A 21,035-nucleotide genomic window follows, 5' to 3' on the forward strand; every position below is an offset into this window, starting at 1 on the left:
GTATCGGCGGTAAAAAAAAACGATATTGGTCGATCAATAGTTAACACCCCTGTAACCTTTTTGGCGCTGTCTGTGTTTATATGATTTCACCTCACTTTCTGTCCCTGTGACAATTGGATTTTGAAAATTTTGGGTTGCCGTGGAAACAAGGATTGGTGATAAAGCTTCAGTGGAGACACCTTTTCCCCATGATAACTCCTACAGGAGAGAATTTCCTTTCCTAGGGGTAGATTTACTCTCACTTTCTGTTTTTTCCCTCTTTGTAAGTATGAGTCGTATGCAAGTCGGATGTTTATAACCTGGAGACCGCCTGTACTTTTTTTTTCTTGATGCCTACTGGGACCTTGAGGCTCCAGTTATACTGTGTTTCATGGTCACGTTTTTATGTCATTTATTAAAATTTTGTTAATAAAAGGCTGCTTTGGCCATTTAACTCGAGCTTGTTTTCCGAGTGGTTACTTACTGGTGGAGGGGGAGGTAATGGTCAGAGTGGACTGGGGACAAGCCATCTTTGGTACCTTAGTCATGGTTGGACTGGGGACAAGCCATCTTTGGTACCTTAGTCATGGTTGGACTGGGGACAAGCCATCTTTGGTACCCTAGTCATGGTTGGACTGGAGACAAGCCATCTTTGGTACCCTAGTCATGGTTGGACTGGGGACAAGCCATCTTTGGTACCCTAGTCATGGTTGGACTGGGGACAAGCCATCTTTGGTACCTTAGTCATGGTTGGACTGGGGACAAGCCATCTTTGGTACCTTAGTCATGGTTGGACTGGGGACAAGCCATCTTTGGTACCTTAGTCATGGTTGGACTGGGTACAAGCCATCTTTGGTACCCTAGTCATGGTTGGACTGGGGACAAGCCATCTTTGGTACCTTAGTCATGGTTGGACTGGGGACAAGCCATCTTTGGTACCCTAGTCATGGTTAGACTGGGGACAAGCCATCTTTGGTACCTTAGTCATGGTTGGACTGGGGACAAGCCATCTTTGGTACCCTAGTCATGGTTGGACTGGGGACAAGCCATCTTTGGTACCTTAGTCATGGTTGGACTGGGGGGAAAGCTAATGAGAATTGATGCTTTGTGTATTGTAATATATGGGGGTTATTTAGCTATGTTTAGAGCCTATAAGTGAGCTGAGTCCACGCCAGTTTTGCCGTTCAAGGGCTTGTCGGCCCACTTTAATTAAGAAAAAACAGTTCATGCAGGATTCCCACACAGGGGTTTCAACTTTACACAGCAATAAAGAATTAATAAACGAATACTACCAAGCCACCTGGCTGTCTGGTAAGCACTGCGGCTCAGGCTTTGACCCCGGTCCTCTTGACCCTGTAACTCTGTACCCCTGCTGACTCTTTCACAGCTTCCTTGATGCTCAAGCCTACAGATTTGGGCCCTACATCTGCTCTGTCAGACTGCATCATGCAGACATGCATACTTCTCCCTTGCATACTAGGACTCCTCGGGAGGGTAGAACCCTGGTCCTGTCTCTACTAAAAGGCCCAGACACCCCTGCACAATCAGTGTCCTGGCTGTTCCCAAGACCTGGTCCCAGGATTGGAGATTTCACCCCACCCAGATCGCTATGAAATCTCCAGCCTCCAGGTCCCACAATGGACTTTAGAAAACACAGAGAAAACTAAAAAGCCAGTTTCCTCTTCATGACACAAGCTCCCTGGAGCCCTTCAACCCGTCCGGATAAGAATTATCAGTCACAACCTCCTTCTAGACCCTGGCAGGGCATCGCTCTGCCACAATGTATATATTGCCCAGGGAATATACTGTATATATGTATATGCTGTACACACACACCAACACACACTATAAGAAGAACATTTTAAATGTCTGACAAAGTTTTAAAATGTTATGGGTTAAAGCATTTTCTGCTTCTGACTTAGCTGTTCTTAAAAAGAGTGAAATAATTACATTTTAGAATTTCGACTTTTTTTTGCAAAAATGTATTAAAACAGTAGCCACTAAGAATTGTCTCCTTGTTACAGGCCAACAGAGATGCTGTTATTAGCCGCGCTCCAGACCAGAAGGAAGACCACGCCGTCAGCCTACAGAATGCTTCTGCGGTATATGACCTGCTGAGCATCACAATGGCCAGAAGGGGGCAGTATGCCATGCTTTCGGAGGTAATGTACTGTCCTGGATAGAGATTCCTATAGGCTCTTCTTCACCTCTGTAGGGGCTTATGTCAATGGGCTTTGTTTTCCTGCACTTGTAACACCTGTCAAACGCAGGTCAACGAAATCCTTTTGACTCTTATTGAGCTGTACACTGGCAGTCCAGAGCCTGCGTTTGACCTGCGTCACTCTGCGTTTCTTTGGATGCAGCTTGTCCTTTTTAGGTGCATTTTTTAGGTGAACGGCAGGCAAAGCGGGTCAAGGGCAGCCTTTTCTTGTCAAATACTGCAGTTGTCATTTAAACACATGCATTTACTTTCTAATAGCAGTAAATTGTGTGCAGAAACTGCACCAGAACCCCTCATGGACTTTAAAGGGTAACTCCACTTTTCGTGGGGAAAAAGAATAAGCAAATAAAGAAAAAACAATATAGCGTATACAATTGCGAAACAAATCATATTGTAATTGAATGTTATTCAAAATGACCTTTCCTTTTCAATCTGCAGCTGTTGTAATTTTCTGAAAATGCAATGCAATATGGCCGCCTGGAGGTGTTCTGTACACAGAATGTATACTGACCACACCCCAGAAACATCATTTCCTGATTGTGTGATTGGCTCACCAATTTTCCCAGAAGTCTGCCTAAGATACAAGTCAGATTTCTGGCATCCCCTGCAACTAAAATGTCATTTTTGGTGAGATACTCCCAATAGGAACACATCTAAAGGGATGCAGGCCCAGCAGATTTCCTCATTAGAGCCCTGCAGCTGCCACAGCTGATAGATAATTATGAAACCACTTCCATTTGACCCACTCAGCACAGTGGCACAGGGGAACACACAGGGATTTCTTAAGAATAACAAAAGGTAGGAATCTGCAACAAAGTTTGTTAAAATCCCTGCAATGTACAGAGATCACCCAGAGGGGAATGTTTTTTTCTCAAATAAAGTGGCGTTACGCTTTAAAGATAGGCAAAAATTGTAAAAAAATTTTATATTTGTTGAATAATAAAATGTATAGAAAAACATACAAAAATTACAATCCTTGGACAAATATATACAAGTAAAACCTGAGTACCCTTTACATCATAAATACAGTGCCTTGCGAAAGTATTCGGCCCCCTTGAACTTTTCAACCTTTTGTCACATTTCAGGCTTAAAACATAAAGATATAAAACTGTAATTTTTTGTGAAGGATCAACAACAAGTGGGACACAATCATGAAGTGGAACGAAATTTATTGGATATTTCAAACTTTTTTAACAAATAAAAAACTGAAAAATTGGGCGTGCAAAATTATTCAGCCCCCTTAAGTTAATACTTTGTAGCGCCACCTTTTGCTGTGATTACAGCTGTAAGTCGCTTGGGGTATGTCTCTATCAGTTTTGCACATCGAGAGACTGAAATTTTTGCCCATTCCTCCTTGCAAAACAGCTCGAGCTCAGTGAGGTTGGATGGAGAGCGTTTGTGAACAGCAGTTTTCAGTTCTTTCCACAGATTCTCGATTGGATTCAGGTCTGGACTTTGACTTGGCCATTCTAACACCTGGATATGTTTATTTGTGAACCATTCCATTGTAGATTTTGCTTTATGTTTTGGATCATTGTCTTGTTGGAAGAAAAATCTCCGTCCCAGTCTCAGGTCTTTTGTAGACTCCATCAGGTTTTCTTCCAGAATGGTCCTGTTTTTGGCTCCATCCATCTTCCCATCAATTTTAACCATCTTCCCTGTCCCTGCTGAAGAAAAGCAGGCCCAAACCATGATGCTGCCACCACCATGTGTGACAGTGGGGATGGTGTGTTCAGGGTGATGAGCTGTGTTGCTTTTATGCCAAACATAACGTTTTACATTGTTGCCAAAAAGTTTGATTTTGGTTTCATCTGACCAGAGCACCTTCTTCCACATGTTTGGTGTGTCTCCCAGGTGGCTTGTGGCAAACTTTAAACGACACTTTTTATGGATATCTTTAAGAAATGGCTTTCTTCTTGCCACTCTTCCATAAAGGCCAGATTTGTGCAGTATCCGACTGCTTGTTGTCCTATGGACAGAGTCTCCCACCTCAGCTGTAGATCTCTGCAGTTCATCCAGAGTGATCATGGGCCTCTTGGCTGCATCTCTGATCAGTCTTCTCCTTGTATGAGCTGAAAGTTTAGAGGGACGGCCAGGTCTTCGTAGATTTGCAGTGGTCTGATACTCCTTCCATTTCAATATTATAGCTTGCACAGTGCTCCTTGGGATGTTTAAAGTTTGGGAAATCTTTTTGTATCCAAATCCGGCTTTAAACTTCTCCACAACAGTATCTCGGACCTGCCTGGTGTGTTCCTTGTTCTTCATGATGCTCTCTGCGCTTTAAACGGACCTCTGAGACTATCACAGTGCAGGTGCATTTATACGGAGACTTGATTACACACAGGTGGATTCTATTTATCATCATTAGTCATTTAGGTCAACATTGGATCATTCAGAGATCCTCACTGAACTTCTGGAGAGAGTTTGCTGCACTGAAAGTAAAGGGGCTGAATAATTTTGCACGCCCAATTTTTCAGTTTTTTATTTGTTAAAAAAGTTTGAAATATCCAATAAATTTCGTTCCACTTCATGATTGTGTCCCACTTGTTGATTCTTCACAAAAAATTACAGTTTTATATCTTTATGTTTGAAGCCTGAAATGTGGCAAAAGGTCGAAAAGTTCAAGGGGGCCGAATACTTTCGCAAGGCACTGTATATGGCAATTATGCGGCCACCCGTGGTGAACCATCGGGCTGGCTGCCATAGATTATGCAAGAACACCGAACATGTTTCAGACTAGTATATTGGTGTCCTTCTTCAGAGGTGCAGCAATGGGTATTATTCTTTTCTAGAACATAAATGTGTTTTATTAGTAACAGAATTGTGTCTATCATAAGTAATGTATATAAAGGCAAGTATATCTCAAAGAAATATATAGTAATATCATAGTCAGAACATTACATAGGCTAAATTGTACTTATAAATTCCAACTGCGTTGCACATCATCGCTGAGTAATAGATAGCCACTGCTGAATGGAATCGCTGAGCTCACCGCTAGACTGTGGGAAAGGGGATTTGCTGTTTTTTGGAAGTCAACAGCTACACTTTTTGTAGCTGCTGACTTTTATTTTTTTTTTATAGCTGGTTGGAGCTCTTCTTTAAATGAGAAAAAAACAAAATGGCATCATTAAAGAGTTTAAATAGAAAATCCACAAAGTTACAAAGAAAAAATCCCCAAAAAATGGAATGTAAAAACAATGTCCACCAATTAAAATATAAAACTCCAAAGAATCCTCTTCTCAATGAAAGTCCACCAAAGTGTTCCACCAACGTGAATCCTTCACCACTCTCACAGGATTGAACTCACTAGATCGATAGGCTAGTCAGATTATAGACCAGCATACATGCCAAATCTCTCCAAATAATCGCTGAATGCGCTGCTCTCTATCAGTCCCATCTCAGGATTTTATTAAAATACATAAATATTCCACTCACATGTTTGTAGTGTCTACCCGACACTGGGGAAAGTATGTCCAGCTGTGTTTGTCGTTCGCCTCCGGTAAGACCATGGACCGCTGCTGCTCTGTGAGGACGTCGCATGACGAAACGCAAAGGGTGGAGCAGGGACTCTGACGCATGGCGTATGTCGGTTCACGCTCGCGATCCATGGTCTGACCAGAAGCGAATGATGAATACAGCTGAGCGTGCTTTCCCTAGTGTCGGGTAGACACTACAAACATGTGAGTGGAATATTTATGGATTTTATTAAAAGCCTGTTGTACAATTTTTACACGATTGAAGCTTCCTTGCTTCTTTTTATTTCCCACATTGGAGGCTATGGTGTTTGAGATGGAACTCTGATTGATAGAGAGCGTGTATGCTGATCTATAATCTGACTAGCCTATCGATCTAGTGAGTTCAATCTAGTGAGAGTGGTGAAGGATTCACGTTGGTGAAACACTTTGATGGACTTTCATTGAGAAGAGGATTCTTTGGAGTTTTAAATTTTAATTGGTGGACATTGTTTTTAAATTCAATTTTTTTGGGGAAACACATTGCTAAGTAAAATCAGCACACGTTACACATAGTTAACCTTGCTAGGCACACATTTAACCTTTTGATCGCCCCAGATGTTAACCCCTTCCCAGCCAGTGTCATTAGTACAGTGTCAGTGTATATTATAGCACTGATCACTGTATTAGGCTCCATTCACACTTGTGCGACTTGTCATGCAACTTTGGACATCAAAGTTGCATAACATGTCGTTCCCCATGTCTTCCAATGATACACATTCATATATGCTTGAAATTAAATTTGCAGCAACTTCAAAGTAGTCCAAACACTACTTTGCTCTGACTTTCTTGCAACTTGAGGGCCATAGACTTCAATGTTAACCTTCCGAAGTTGCATGAAAGTCGTACCTAAATGTTTTACAATGCAACTTGTGTGCATCAATTGTCCATTGTCACTGGTCAAAGAAAAAGTTGTATCCAAGTTTCACCCATTCAAAGTTGCGTCCTAGTTGCATTAAAGTTGCACCAAAGGTGCACTCCAAAGTCGGCGCAACTTTGGAGTCATACAAGTATAAGTGGGGCCCCTTTCACGCTTGTGCGACCTTAAAGTCTTGCAATTTTGCTGCAATTTTTGCCGCAATTTTGCTGTGACTTTTGACGCGACCTGAAGGAATACCTATGTAATCTTGAGGTCTATGGACCTCAAGTGGGGTCAAAGTCGAACCAAAGTAGTGCAGGGACTACTGCAGTTGCTGCGGCTTGAAGTTGCACAGATATGAACGGTACTCATTGGAAATCATGGAGTACGGCTTGTCATGCCACTTTGCAGTCCTAAGTCGCAGGACAAGTCGCACAAGTGTGAAAAGGGACTTAAGGCCCCGTACACACGTAGCGATTGTCGGCCGTAAATATTCGGCCACCGACCGATCGGCCGATTGTCGGCTTGTTAGTATGATGCTTCCGACAACCGACTGCGACTTTTCGGCCGAACAGAATCTGGTGTGCAGGCATTAAAATTTGTTGGCCAACACCAGAACGGCCGATTGTTCGCCAGTCAGTACAGAATTCGGCCGACAAACAGCAGATGAGCAAGACTGGGCATGCTCAGAGAAGAAAAAACACACGGAAAGTTAACCATCACATGACATCACTTCTTTAGTCGGCTGTTGTTGGCCGACAAAATTCGTGTGCAGTCTTTAGCACTTTTCAACCGACAGGACAGCACCGGACAAAAGACGGCCGATCGTTCGGCCGACATTCGGTACGTGTGTATGGGGCTTTAGTGTCACTGAAGATGTCAGTGGCAGTGAGCCAGTTTGCACAAAGTGTCAGTGTCAGATTGCCCGCAGTCCTGCTATAAGGCCCTGATCACCGCTATTACTAGTATAAGATAAATAAAAATGGCAGTATATACCCCATAGTTTGTAGAGGCTATAACTATAATGCAAACCAATTAACATACACTTATTGGGACTTTTTTTTTTTTTTCTAAAAATATATAGCATATTACATTTTGTCCTAAATGTATGAAGAAATTAGATTTTTAGGCTGCATTCACACCTGAGCGTATCATTTTCAGTTGTTTTTTTGGGGCGTTTTTCAGGGTTTCTTTGGGCGTCTTTCAGGCGTTTTTCAGGCATTTTTTGCAGGTGTTTGGAGGCAGGCATTGACATCTAACAAAAATGCTTGTAATCTGCCAAAAAAGAAGCTCCTGTACTTTTTTGATCTTCAAGCATTTTGCTTCAGGCGACAAAACGCTCCTATGTGCACAGGGGCCATTGAAATGAATGCAACTTTGCTTGTTGGGCGTTTAGAGACTTCAGAGATGAGCATTTTACGAGCTGAAAAACGCTCAGGTGTGAACAGGGCCTTAAAATGTTTTTTTTGGATATGTTTTATAACGAAGTACAAAACAATATTATTATTTTTTTTTTTTTTTTCAAAATGTATTCAATTTTTTCATTTATAGCACAAAAATTAAAAAACACGATGATTAAATATCACCTAAAGAAAGCTCTATTTTTGGGAGAAATTATATAAATTTTGTTTGCATACAGCATTGCAATCGCCAGTTAAAGTAGTGCATTGCTGAATAGCACAAAATGGCCTGGTCATAAAGGGGGTAAAATCTTTCGGAGCTGAGGTGGTTAATATATTCTATATAAAAAATAATACACAGATGAAGTGATTTTTCCTGACTTTGTACAAGTAGGCATGACTTTGCATGGGGAAGCAATGACCTGCCAGATGGAGGTGAGAATTCTGTGGAGTCTGTTTATGAGTTATGGAAAGAGGAAGACAAGACTGATAAGGGAATTTGGTGATCACAGGTCACTGCTGCCATTTGTGCTTTAATTAATATGTAAACATTAAGCTTCGGGGAAGAAGAACATGGGAAATAGACATTGTACATTGATTTTGTAGTGATATGGGTTTTAAAGTAGAACTAAATGCAACACTTCTTTAATTTTTGGATTGATTAAAGCGGAGTTCCACCCAAAAGTGGAACTTCCGCTTTAGGGAGTCCTGACCCCCCGACATGCCACATTTGGCATGTCATTTTTTTGGGGGGGGGAGCGGGTACCTAGTTTTGACAGGAACCCGCTCCCACTTCCGCTCGGAGCGCCGCGGCGCCCTGAGCGGAAGTTCTCCCCTCCCCCTCCCTCCCTGCAATCTTCTGGGACACGTCAGAGGTCCCAGAAGATTGCCGGCCAATCACGGCGCGCAGCGCGACTCGCGCATGCACAGTGGGTACCCGGCTGTGAAGCCGCAAACTGTAACAGCCGGGTGCCCACAGCAGTGATGCCGGCGCCGAGGGAGAGGATCGAGGCTTCCGGCGGCCGCATCGCTGGACCGTTGGACAGGTGAGTAAATGGCTGGAACTCCGCTTTAACCACTTTAAGACCGGAAGGATTTGCCCCCTTAATGACCAGGACACTTTTTTCAACTCGGCACTTTGCGTGATTTTAACTGACAATTGCGCGGTCATGCAACGCTGTACCCAAACAAAATTTACGTCCTTTTTTTCTCACAAACAGAGCTTTCTTTTGGTGGTATTTGATCACCTGTGCAATTTTTTATTTTTAAACAAAAAATATAGCGACAATTCTGAAAAAAAAAAAAAATATTTTTCACATTCTGCTATATGAAATTCTCAAAAAAAAAAATTATAAATCAAAATGTTTTAACATGTTAGGCCAATTTGTTTTCTGCTACATATTTTTGGTAAAAAAAAATCGCAAAAAAAGCGTATTTTGATTGGTTTGCACAAAAGTTATCGTGTCTACAAACTACGGGAAAGATTTATGTCATTTTTATTGTGTTTTTTTTTTTTTTTTACTAGTAATGGCGGCGATCTGCGATTCTTAGCAGGACTGTGACATTGCGGCGGACAGATTGGACCCCTAACTGACATTTTTGACACTTTTTTGGGGACCAGTGACATTACTACAGTAATCAGTGCTACAAAATATGCACTGTTACTGTAATAATGACACTGGCAGGGAAGAAGTTAACATTGAGGGTGATCAAGGGGTTAAAGGTAAGCCTAGGGGAGTGATTCTAACTGTATGGGGCGGGGCTTATGGAATGACCATAGAGACCTGTGATCCTACATAGAAGGATCACAGGAGCTCTGTGATCTTTCCAGGGAGAAGAACGGTTAGCTGTGTTTACAACTCCCTACTCTCTCAGTAGGGAGCGATCGCAGGTGTCAGGCAGCAATCTATGCCACCTGCCCCGTGCATCGGCATCCCCACTGCTAAGTGGGGGGGGGGGGGATGAGTGCACCGCTGGCGGCGCGCGCTCACCCCCTAGCTGCCTGCGCACGACCAATGTAGACCTGCATCAGTTTGCCCGGGAGAGCCACCTTGCCACAGTAAGTAGGTGGCGGGTGGTCGGGAAGCGGTTAAGGGAGCGTTCTAACCCCTGTTGGAGAGATTTTCCTTCAGTTCCTGTCTAATAGCCAAAACAGGAAATGAGAGGAAATCCCTTCAAAGTGAGGGCAGGGCTGCCATCAGGGGGGGGGGGACAACTCATGCAGAAGTAGGGGGCCGGCGTCCCGAGAGGCCTGCCCGCCCAGGCCCAACCAACAAAATTGAGTTGTTACTGCTGTAGTAACTAGAAATTGCTAAAGCAGGACGGCCGCAGAATAAGCCGATGCAGCAGAAGGGATGTCTCTTTGCTGGATTGGGATGTCTCTTTGCTGAATATATTGAGATGTCTCTGCTGGATTGGATTATTTTCATATATTAAGTTGTAAGAATGTTAAAATAAAAGTGGGTGCACTGAAGGACTCAGTGGGATGGCCAGTGGACTGATTTGGTGGGACGGCCCTGCGGAATGTTGGTTGTCACGCCTGGAGGGGCCCAGGCCTAATGCTGTGTAAGGGGCCCCAAAATTTTTGATGGGTGCCTTAAATGAGGGAATCCCTGGTTGTCTCCAGAACTAGGGGCCCCATTGTTAAACTACTCCTCTATTCTTGTTCTAGTGAGCACTCAAAATTTAGGATTTTCTTTCACTTTAGCAGTCACCAGGATGAATAGAGAGGATGAATCTCCCTAATTGGAGCACAGACATCGATAAAAACAGGGGTTCTAATCCCTCTCCACTCTAACTAAAACCTTAAAAAAAGTTTTGCCTTTAGTTATACTTTAATGTACCTCATTGTCATGGTAACAGTGTTAATTTCGTCGACTAAAACCGACTAAAACGTTTTCGTCGACTAAATTAACAAAATTTTAGTCGACTAAAATACGACTAAAACTAAAACAATTCAGATGACTAAAATATGACTAAAACTAAAATGGCATTTTAGTCAAAAGACTATAACTAAAACTAAATCGAAATTTGCTGCCAAAATTGGTGCATGCTCAAAGCTTAATACCATAAATAATAACATATTAGATTTTTCACTCCAGGACCAGCAGTAGTATATAATGAGTTTGGAAATTGTAGAGAAATGCTTAAATAATGCATTACAAATTACAATTGAACTACACCCATTCGATTATAGATGACTAAAATTAGTTTTAGTCTACTAAAATGTAGGACGTTTTAGTCGACTAAAATGTACTGGAGTTTTAGTCGACTAAATACGACTAAAACTAAAACACTTGCAGAAGACTAAAATGGGACTAAAACTAAAATGCCATTTTAGTCCTAAGACTAAGACTAAAACTAAATTGAAATTTGCTGCCAAAATTAACACTGCATGGTAAAGAGGAACTTTAGTGGTTTCATAAAAAAATGAAAAGGCAGCAGCTACACATATTGTAGTTTTTGACACTTACCATACCAGGGATCCAGCGCTGGGCCAGTCCCTAAACCATTCTTCGGGTCACGCCGCCATCTTGAATGGGGAAAGCCGGCTGTGACTTCCTAGTGTTTCACAGCTGATTTCCCACTGCACATGCGCAAGACACACTGCGCTTTTTGAATGGTGCTGCATAGTGGTGCATTGAAATGAAAAGTTCGATACCGAAAAAATCAGGATTCACTTGGCTGAGAACGAAATTTAATTTTTTTTAAAAAATATATATTTTAATAAATAATTTTAATATAGTCGACTTTTTAATTACCTTTATGAATTTATATGAAAACAAATTTATTGACGGCCATCGTCCGCACCTTTTAAAGCGGTGTTAAAAATGCTGCTTGCTGCATATTTGGTTAAAAAAAAACGCACCAAAACGCTCCTCCCAATTTAAATGCACCCATTGTTGCATTTTTGATGCCATTTGATGGCAACCAGTAAACAACATGGTTGTTAAAGAGCAGGCAACCGCCACGTCCTTAGCAACTGATGAGTCATGAGCTGTCAGTGGGGTTCCCCGCTGACAGCTGAATGTAAGTGTAAAAAAAAAAAACATGCCAGCAATGAAAAATTAGGAAAGAAAATGGCACGGGGTTCTTTCCAGAATCTATACCAGACCCTTATCTGGGCTTGCAGCCTGGCAGGTCAAGAAAGGGGGAAGGCTAGTGAGCGCCCCACCCCTCCTGAACCATGCACCACCCCCCCCAGAGCACCTTGTCCCCATGTTGATGGGGCAAGGGCCTCTTTCCCACAACCTGGCCATTGGTTGTGGGGGTCTGCGGGCAGGGGGCTTGACTGGCCTGCACAGAGTCCTAACTTCAACCCCATAGAACAACTTTGGGATGAATTAGAGTGGAGACTGCGAGCCAGCCCTTCTCGACCAAAATCAGTGCCTGACCTCACAAATGCCCTTTTAGAAGAATGGTCAAACATTCCCATAGACACACTCCTAAACCTTGTGGACAGCCTTCCCAGAAGAGTTGAAGCTGTTCTAGCAGCAAAGGATGGGCCAACTCAATATTGAACCCTATGGACTAAGACTGGGATACCTTAAAAGTTAATGTGCGTGTAAAGGCAGGCATCCCAATACTTTTGGTAATATAGTGTATTTATATTGTTAATGATACGGGAGGATGGACTTAGCGTTTATGCAAAATGCAGTATAACATTTTATTAATGGCCACCTTTCCCGTATTGCTGCTGTGAAGCTCTATGTTCCTAAAGCATTTTACAGTGTCATTTTTCCTCTTCTTACCTGGAATGTACATTGCTTCTTTGAGTGTTTATCAAGCTCTTTATAGCATATTATTGCCGCAGTGATTCATAAATCCATTTGTGGGGATCCCGTGATTTTTGGCAACTCTGATCCTGCAGTTTTTACACAGCTTAATTGCTCATGTGCTCGGAATAGAGCTGTGTGGATGACTGCTCTTGAGCCATACTTCTGCATGAAATCACACTGTAACAGCTGCACCCACCGGCCGAACAAACACCAACATCGTGACCGGTGCTCGCTCTATACCGTGCACCCTAGAAGATGAAGAGGTAGCAAGGGGTTCTTCTGTTCAGTCTATCAATTCACAAGTTGTCTGATTTTTTATTTTTTATTTTGCATTGGATTGTAATGCATCCAAAAAACGTAATGGAAAGATATTCTTATAAACTGACCCATTTGAGACAATCTACCTGCCAACGTTCTCCTTATTTCATCCTTCCAAAGATCTTCTGCATCTGGTGGCTCTGCTCACTCTTTTTGATTGTCAGTATCCTTATTTTCCAAATATTCCTAAATCTGTGTCACTGTACCCTGGTTCTAAGCACTTACTTCAGGTAAGGAGTTTGCAGAACATAGCATTGTGAGAAGAGTCCTAAAACACTATTAAAAAAAGTTGATCACCCATTTAGTTGAATGCAGGGGATTATATAAAGCATAGATTAGAATGAACATGGGCTTTAAAGAATATGTAAACCGAACATTTCATATTCCTGATATGTGCCTGATATACCGTGTAGTTGTGTTAAAAAGTATCCAGTTCTCTTTGTATTGCTTCCTTTGTGTGAAATCCCTGGTCTTCCTGCCGGTCCCTTTGCTTTCCTATTAAAAAACTGACAACACTAGGCATGGGAGCACAGAACGGTCAGAAAACTGGCTGTGCTCAGCCTGCTGTCCTCTAATGATTAGATTTGTCCAGACCCCCCCCCCCCACACACACACACAAACGCAGCCATTTACTGGGAAGATCAGTGTACTGCTGTTACTCTTCCCCAAGCTCTCTAAGCTCTTTATGCAACTGAGAACAGAGGGTACGTGATCACAGTTTAAAAAGGAAAAAAGGTATTTATAATTATAATTTGTAATATTTATATTTATTTATAATATATATATATATATATATATATATATATATATATATATATATATATACACACACTCACACACACACACACACAATTGTTGACTTTATTATTTGACTATTTTAAACTGAATGGCTTGCTTTACAAGGTGAGGGGTTTCATATTCTTTAACCATATAAGGCAAAGCATAAGGTTCGCCTAAATGGTCCCTATCAAACATGTAACTTCCTTTGCTCCCCTGCTGCTCCATTCAGCCTCCTGGAACAAAGAATATTTGCCAGTGGTATAGGTGTGGATAGCATGTCACTCTTTCCTTTCTTCAATATTTAAGTGATGGGTGCCTAAGCAGCCAGTCCAATGCTGTCATGTGGGTGCAGCTTGGAGCTCACAAAGAGCCCCCTTTTCTCCATGGGTGACCAGTGTGGTCAGGGAGTGTAGAAAGGAGCGAATAAAGGGAAAGGAAGGAGGGTAGTGTCATTTAAGTGTACCAGTTGCTCTGACCCACAAAAGCAAAGCACAGGTTCGGTTTAAGGCTGGGTTTGGTTTGTTGAGGCGCATTAACATGCATTAACATAAAGGTCAATGTGCACCATGCTGCTGTGCAGATATGTTGGCCACTACTTGTTTAATGCATTGTGGTTTTATTCAGCAATATATAGCACCGTGTTCCCTTAGGGCCTAGTTAGAGGGTCATAGGAACCAGAGGGAGTCACTGGGCATGGCACCATTGACAGTGCGCCTAGAATTTTTTTTTCAGTAAATACACAGCGTTCTTTAATTGGATGAGGTGGAGATCATGGAGTCACCACCCTCAATGCTCAACATAGTCCTTTTTGTTTAGACTGGAGTGACATTCTTTCAAGGGCTGCGAGGTGCACATTTTGGACAGAGATGATAGTTGGTTCATAAGATGTAAGGAAGAGGCCTTCTACGTCAGACTGGTACAACCAACCCTAAATGGGGGTGGGGGCCTTTTACACCATGTGTCCTTCACATATAATGTCATTTTAACATCTCTTCCTTGACAGTTTGACAACAATTCACACATTTAGTCATGGAAAACAAGTAATTAACACCTATCCAGACTTCCTAACATTATACTGTAGATCAGGGGTCTCCATACTTTCTAAAATAAAGGGTAAGTTTACTGATCTTCAGTCTTTAGAGGGGCTGGACTATAGTCATTGGGAGTAGAAATTGTCCTGGTGTCAGTGGGAATAAACAATACGTCTTTGGTATTAGGAGGAGGAATAGTACCCAATTGCTAGTGTCAGTGGGAGGAAGAGTACCCCATCATTGGTGTCAGTGAGAAGAAGAATACCCCATCATTGGTGTCAGTGGGAGGAATAGTGCCCAATCATTGGTGTCAGTGGGAGGAATAGTGCCCCATCATTGGTGTCAGTGGGAGGAAGAGTACCCCATCATCGTTGTCAGTTTGAGGAATAATGCCCCATCGTTGGCATCAATGGGAGAAATAGTGCCCCATTTTTTATGTCAGTAGCAGGAATATTGCTCCATTGTGGGTTTCAATGAATATTGTCTTGTATCAGTGGAAGTAAAAGTGCCCCAAGGGCCAGAAAAAGGCAAGCAAAGGGCCGCATACAGCCCCCAGGTCACAGTATGGAGACCACTGCCATAGATGGTTCTACAACCTTAACAAGTACACCCTGTGTTCGGGCAATCACTATCTACATATCCCAGTGATTGGATTAGGATGTCTGTGCTACCTGTGTGGATATAATCTTAGAGTATGTTCATGACACTCATTAGAACTAAAGAAGTGGCTTGGAGAAGCTACGATACACCTTCAAACTTACAGAACATGTCCGAGTAAATGTTACAAACTACTACTAGATAGACTGGAGTTCTTATCTGAAACTTTTTTTTTCTGATTTGGGTTTTCTCTGTTTTTCAGTGTCTGGAGAGAGCCATGAAGTTTGCATGTGGAGAGTTTCATCTTTGGTATCAGCTGGCATTATCCATGATGTCTTGTGGCAAGGTAAGGTATTAGGTGCATGGCACAACGAAGATTACAATTTTGGGATTATTTTTGTGATTAGGGGAAAAAAATGCAACTGTAACCTACATCAGTCAGATTCTAATTATTGTCCATGTTTACATGGGCTTCATCTTGTAGAAGAGCAGCGTGTACAGCGGGATTTTGCAAGGCTTTTAGCAAGTTTCAAGGAGCTTGGTTGAAATCTTTAACCCTTTTACTGCCACTACCTAAGGCATCACTATATATAAATAATTAAAGCCAGCCTGTGAAAGAAAAAGAAGAATATTTACTTGTTGGGCCAACTTTGACTCAGATCTTTGCCCTCTGGCAGAGCTATGGCCGCCGATGGTATCTACCAGAGGTTGCATACTTTACTGGGTCCTGTAATTCCACCTGCTGGCCACTACGTCACTGCTGGGTCTTGTAGTGATGTGGAGGCTGATGGGAGGGGCCACAGTCTGTAGTCAGGGGTGTGGCATCTGACACACCTAGAAGGGTCGGATATTAGCAGCAGCCATAGCTCTGCAGGAGAGCTAAGATTGAAGTTGCCACTTTCCAGACAGAGAATATTCAAGCTGCCTCTAGTTCTATTTTGTTCTTTATTTTAATTTTTTTATATAGGAATTAAATAAAATCAATGTTTTACCTCTTAAACTTAAAAATAAGGTAAAATGAAAAACCATTATAGTTTCCACTTAAAATGTTGTTTTCTTCAACTTACAGTTTTTGTATCACACAATGCAATTTGGAACATGAGTTTATCTATAAAGTTACTGCATAGGGTTTGGTATGGATTTTGGGGAGGACCCCGCAACATTGTTTTTAAAAATTTTGGCTTGGGGGCCCCTCCAAATTCATATCAGGCCCTTCGGGTCTGGTATGGATTGGGGGTGGACCCCACTGCGTTTTTGTCACAAATTTTTTTGCTTCCAATTCTTTTTTTATATGCAGCTGTTAGCGGGGAAATCCGCTGACAGATGATGGCTCATAGGTTGTTAAGGACTTCCCATTCTGCTCCTTAGCAACCAGCTATATACAATGTGTTTACAGTGCGTTTAAAGAAAAAAAAAAAAAAACTTGAAATGCATGAAAACTGCATGCAAAAACACAGGCTTAAAAATGCAAAACGCACCGCAAAACGTTCCTGAAAAATGCATCAAGCTCAGTCCGCATAGATGTGAACCTAGACTTAGCCCCGGTGCATTGTGGGGTTTAGCCACAGGTAGAGAACACAGGGAGCAACCTTTTAAACTCTAAGAAAGGCTGACAGCTCTTGCGGCTGTCCAGTGTGCATGGGCCTAAAGCCCTGTAGACACGAGTAGAAATTCGGCCAGGAAATTTCGTCCGACGACCGATCTGCCGATTTTCGGCTTGTTAGTATGGTGCTTCTGACAACCGACTGACTTTTCGGCCGAAAAAATCCTGGTGTGCAGGCTATATAATTTTTGTCAACCGTCAAAAAACGTCCGATTTTCATCTCATTAGTTCAGATTTCGATGGGGAAAAATCTGATGAGTAAGTCTGGGCATGCTCAGAGATGAAAGAACACAAAGAAAGCAATCCAACACATGACATCACTTCTGAAGTAGAATTCTGTCGTGCGGGAAAATTCGTGTGCAGTCTAGAGCACATTCCAACCAACAGACACCACTCTGGACAAAAGACTGACGACCGGTCGGCGGAAATTAGTTGCGTGTGTACGAGGCTTAAGCCACTACCCACAGACACAGTTTGACGATTCAGTAATTGCTACATTCATGCCATTTCACAACTCAGCATGGGCGTAAATAAAAATCAAAAACAACAAGTCTGAACATTTCAATTTGAAATTTCCTATTTTGTCTTCTCTCGAAGTTCAGAGAATAAAGCACTTTTCTCTGTGAAGTTACATCACAGCTGATAGTAGTCTGTGAAGTTTGTATTTCCTCGTGGGTGAAATCTGAGAGTGAGATGTAACCGAGCTGTGCCTCAAAATACCAGCTTCGCTATTTGATGTCACTTTGCCAAACGCCGTCCTGCTGCACTCTCATTAAGCGAACATGACACAATGAATCATCTTATGTCATACCGTCCACTGCAGGGTTTAAATAGCTCCCTGCAAATAACTCTTCCACAGGAATCTAATACAGCTGTCGCCTTGTAAATTATTATATCCCCCTAGTCAGGACTGCTGAGCTCGTCATATCGGATTTGACAAAAAGACAATGAAGACCGCAGCTTGGGCAGAAATGTACACCAGGGAGCCGAGCCAGGAACACAACTGCCAGCTAGTCCCGGCTTGCATGGACAGTGTCCGGTCAAAAGGCCGGTAAATCTCATTTAAGTTCTTTCATGAAGGATTTTTTTTGGAAGTTAGTTCTTGAATTAATTCAGGGATGGATATAAGGAAAATGTAGGAGATACAGTATAATGAAGAGAAGATATTTGTATCTATAAGCAAATATTTCTTTTTTTTTATTTTGCATGGTATAGGCCAGTAATTTTCAACCAGGGTTCCTCCAGAGCTTGCTAGGGGTTCCTTGAGTTGTGGCTGATTAACCTCCCATTTGATGGTGCTCAGATAGTTCTGTAGCCAATGCCGCTCATTTGATCTAATATAGTCATTCACAACCAGGGTACCAAGGAGCCCTAGGGTTCCTCCAAAGATTGCTAGGGGTTCTTTGAGTTGTGGCTGATTAACCTCCCATTTGATGGTGCCGAGATAGGTTTGTAGCCAATGCCACTCTTTTTGATCTAATATAGTCATTTTCAACCAAGGTACCAAGGAGCCCTAGGGTTCCTCCAGAAATTGCCAAGGGTTCCTTGAGTTATGGCTGATTGACCTCTTATTTGGTAGAACCAGGTCTACCGCCATTGGCAAAGCTGGCAGCAAAACACCAATTATAGTTTTAGCTGTTTGCAAGGAAGTCACTCTTTCAAATGACCACCAACATGATTGTAGTAAGGGTTCCTCAAGACTTGAAAAATTATTTTAGTGTTTAGGGATCCTTTGGGGTAGAAAGGTTTAGAAAGACTGGTATAGGGCATGGTTAGAAATTCTGTTGGGATTTTTGCTCTAAATCTTGGCAATTCTATGGGTCATCAATTTGGGCACCATGTCTGTTACACTTGAAAGCCTTTTATATAGGATTTTCTCGGCCAATTTTTTGTAAGGTAGGCCTCCAGGTCCCCACCCCTGTTGTTGAGGCTTGGGACTGTAGAATGTGATATTGCATGTACAAAGCCAATTTATACACACACACATACTAGTGCCAAAATATGTATCAGCATGTCTTTGGGAGGAAACCCACGCAAGCACAGGGAGAATATATAAACTACAGGTAGATAGTATCTTCGCCTAAATTAGTGGTCTCCAAACTTTGGCCTGAGGGCTGGATGGGGCCCTTTTGGTTGCCTTTATCCAGCCTTTGAGGTACTATGCCTCCAACGTACACCAATGATAGGATACCATTTCTCCCACTGACACCATCAATGAAGCACTATTCATTTCACCGATACCAACAGTAGGGCATTTTTTTCTCCCACTAATACCAACAACGGGGCATTGTTTATTCCCACTGGCTACAGTATGGCCCTCCCTAAAGCCTGAAGGACAGTAAACTAGCCCTTTGCTTAGAAGGTTTGGAGACCCCCCTGGCCTAGATTCTAACCAAAGAACCCTAGTACTACAGAGCATAAGTGTCAACCACTAAGACTCTACGCACACTGGGCATTTAGCCCCGCTGTATGGAGCTCTCGAGTTTAGCCACAGAAAAAGGCACAGGTGGCAACCTGTTAAACTTCGAGAGTCTGAAAGCTCCTGTGGCTGGATGGTGTACAGAGTGGTACATACATTTAGAGCAGTATGCGCTCAGGGACGAATCCCTGGATAGCAGAATTCTTGGGTTCCAGGCTTTGTCCCTGGGCACATTCTGCACTAAACATAGGTAAAGCTAGGTCAAGTGTGCATTGGGCCCAAGACTCTGTGCCACCCAGGTTTTTATTTCTTATTCCTGCTGGGGAGAATCACTCTCTTTATTTCTAACTATTGTTACTAGTACAGAAAGAGATGTGAAATTTAAAAATGTTACAATTGTCACCGGAACAGGGGAAACTTTCCAACGGGTACACCTGTTCCAGTGATAACTTAGAGGAGGTTTGCCCTCACGTTGGAGAGATTTCAGCTTATTTCCTGTTGTGTCTTCAGGACAGAAGTAAAGGCAAAGCCCTGCAATGAGACATAGACAGGTTTTCAGCTCTTACGTACTCTAAGTAAGGTAAAAAGAAATGTTTTGACCCTAGATAAACTTGAATTCCAGTAAACCAGCTGCATATATAAGCCCATCAATGCCATACTGTATAACTAGGTCAGTGACTTCGTTTTTCTTCATTTTGGTTAAGCTATACAGCTTGGTCATCAACCCACCCCAAGCCCATTGATTGGATAGTTAAAGGTACTGTATGTCTAAAGCCATATACTAAAGCTAGCCATAAGCAGCTTGATTTTCTCTCAGCGTGTGTGAAGCGTAAATAGCCCATGCAAAGGAGCCACAGATGCAACATACAGCCTCCATTACAATGAAGAGATGTTCCCTGCTATTTGAGGGTTTATGCCAGCATTTGCATAAACTCACAAATGCACACAGGTGTACAACCCTGGGCACACACAGAGAGAAAGCGCTGTGCCTAGGGCAAAACATGTCAGAATAGAAACTTTTAATGCTGGCTATATTAATACAGGAAGAATATATTTTTGCATCTTGGTGTGCTGCATTTCTGTTTCTGGAACAATTGCCTGATTGAACACGATCTACATCCAGGGTTGTAAGCCTGGGTCCATGTGGCAGCTTACGCCAGCACCAGTGTAAATCCTTATTTATTGCAATGGGAGACTGTATGCTGCAGCTTTGACTCCCTTGCGCCAGCTGTTTATGCTCCATGCATGCTGTATCCCCTTTTGTGGTCATGTGCATGAATCCTAAATTTACTTTTGTCAAGCTAGGTGGTGCTTGCAGGGCCACCCAGGGCTCGAACTTGGAGCTGTCCATGGCCAGCCTCACCAGTGTATGTTGTACTGAAAGTGGTCGTAAAGGCTCAAGGTTTTTTACCTCCATGCAATGCATGAAGGTAAAAAAACCTTCTGTGTGCATCAGCAACCCCGACCCCCCCCCCCCAATACTTACCCGAGCCCCATTGCGATCCAGCAATGTGCACAAGAGCAGCAGCTCTTCGGGA

The 21,035-nt window shown here is 42.5% G+C and overlaps 1 protein-coding gene across 1 annotated transcript in view; it reads left to right on the forward strand.

The window, feature by feature from the left end:
• The window catches only part of TTC7A (tetratricopeptide repeat domain 7A), a 596,795-nt gene that overhangs the window by 204,076 nt on the left and 371,684 nt on the right, over positions 1-21,035 (forward strand). Inside the window, exons 9-10 of the mRNA XM_082252340.1 lie at positions 2,004-2,141; positions 15,738-15,821. Coding sequence (XP_082108466.1) covers positions 2,004-2,141; positions 15,738-15,821 — 222 coding nt within the window. The remainder of the gene's footprint in view (positions 1-2,003; positions 2,142-15,737; positions 15,822-21,035) is intronic.

Source organism: Pelophylax lessonae (genome assembly GCF_965119305.1).
Source record: "Pelophylax lessonae genome assembly, chromosome: 3".
Classification (NCBI taxonomy): domain Eukaryota; kingdom Metazoa; phylum Chordata; class Amphibia; order Anura; family Ranidae; genus Pelophylax; species Pelophylax lessonae.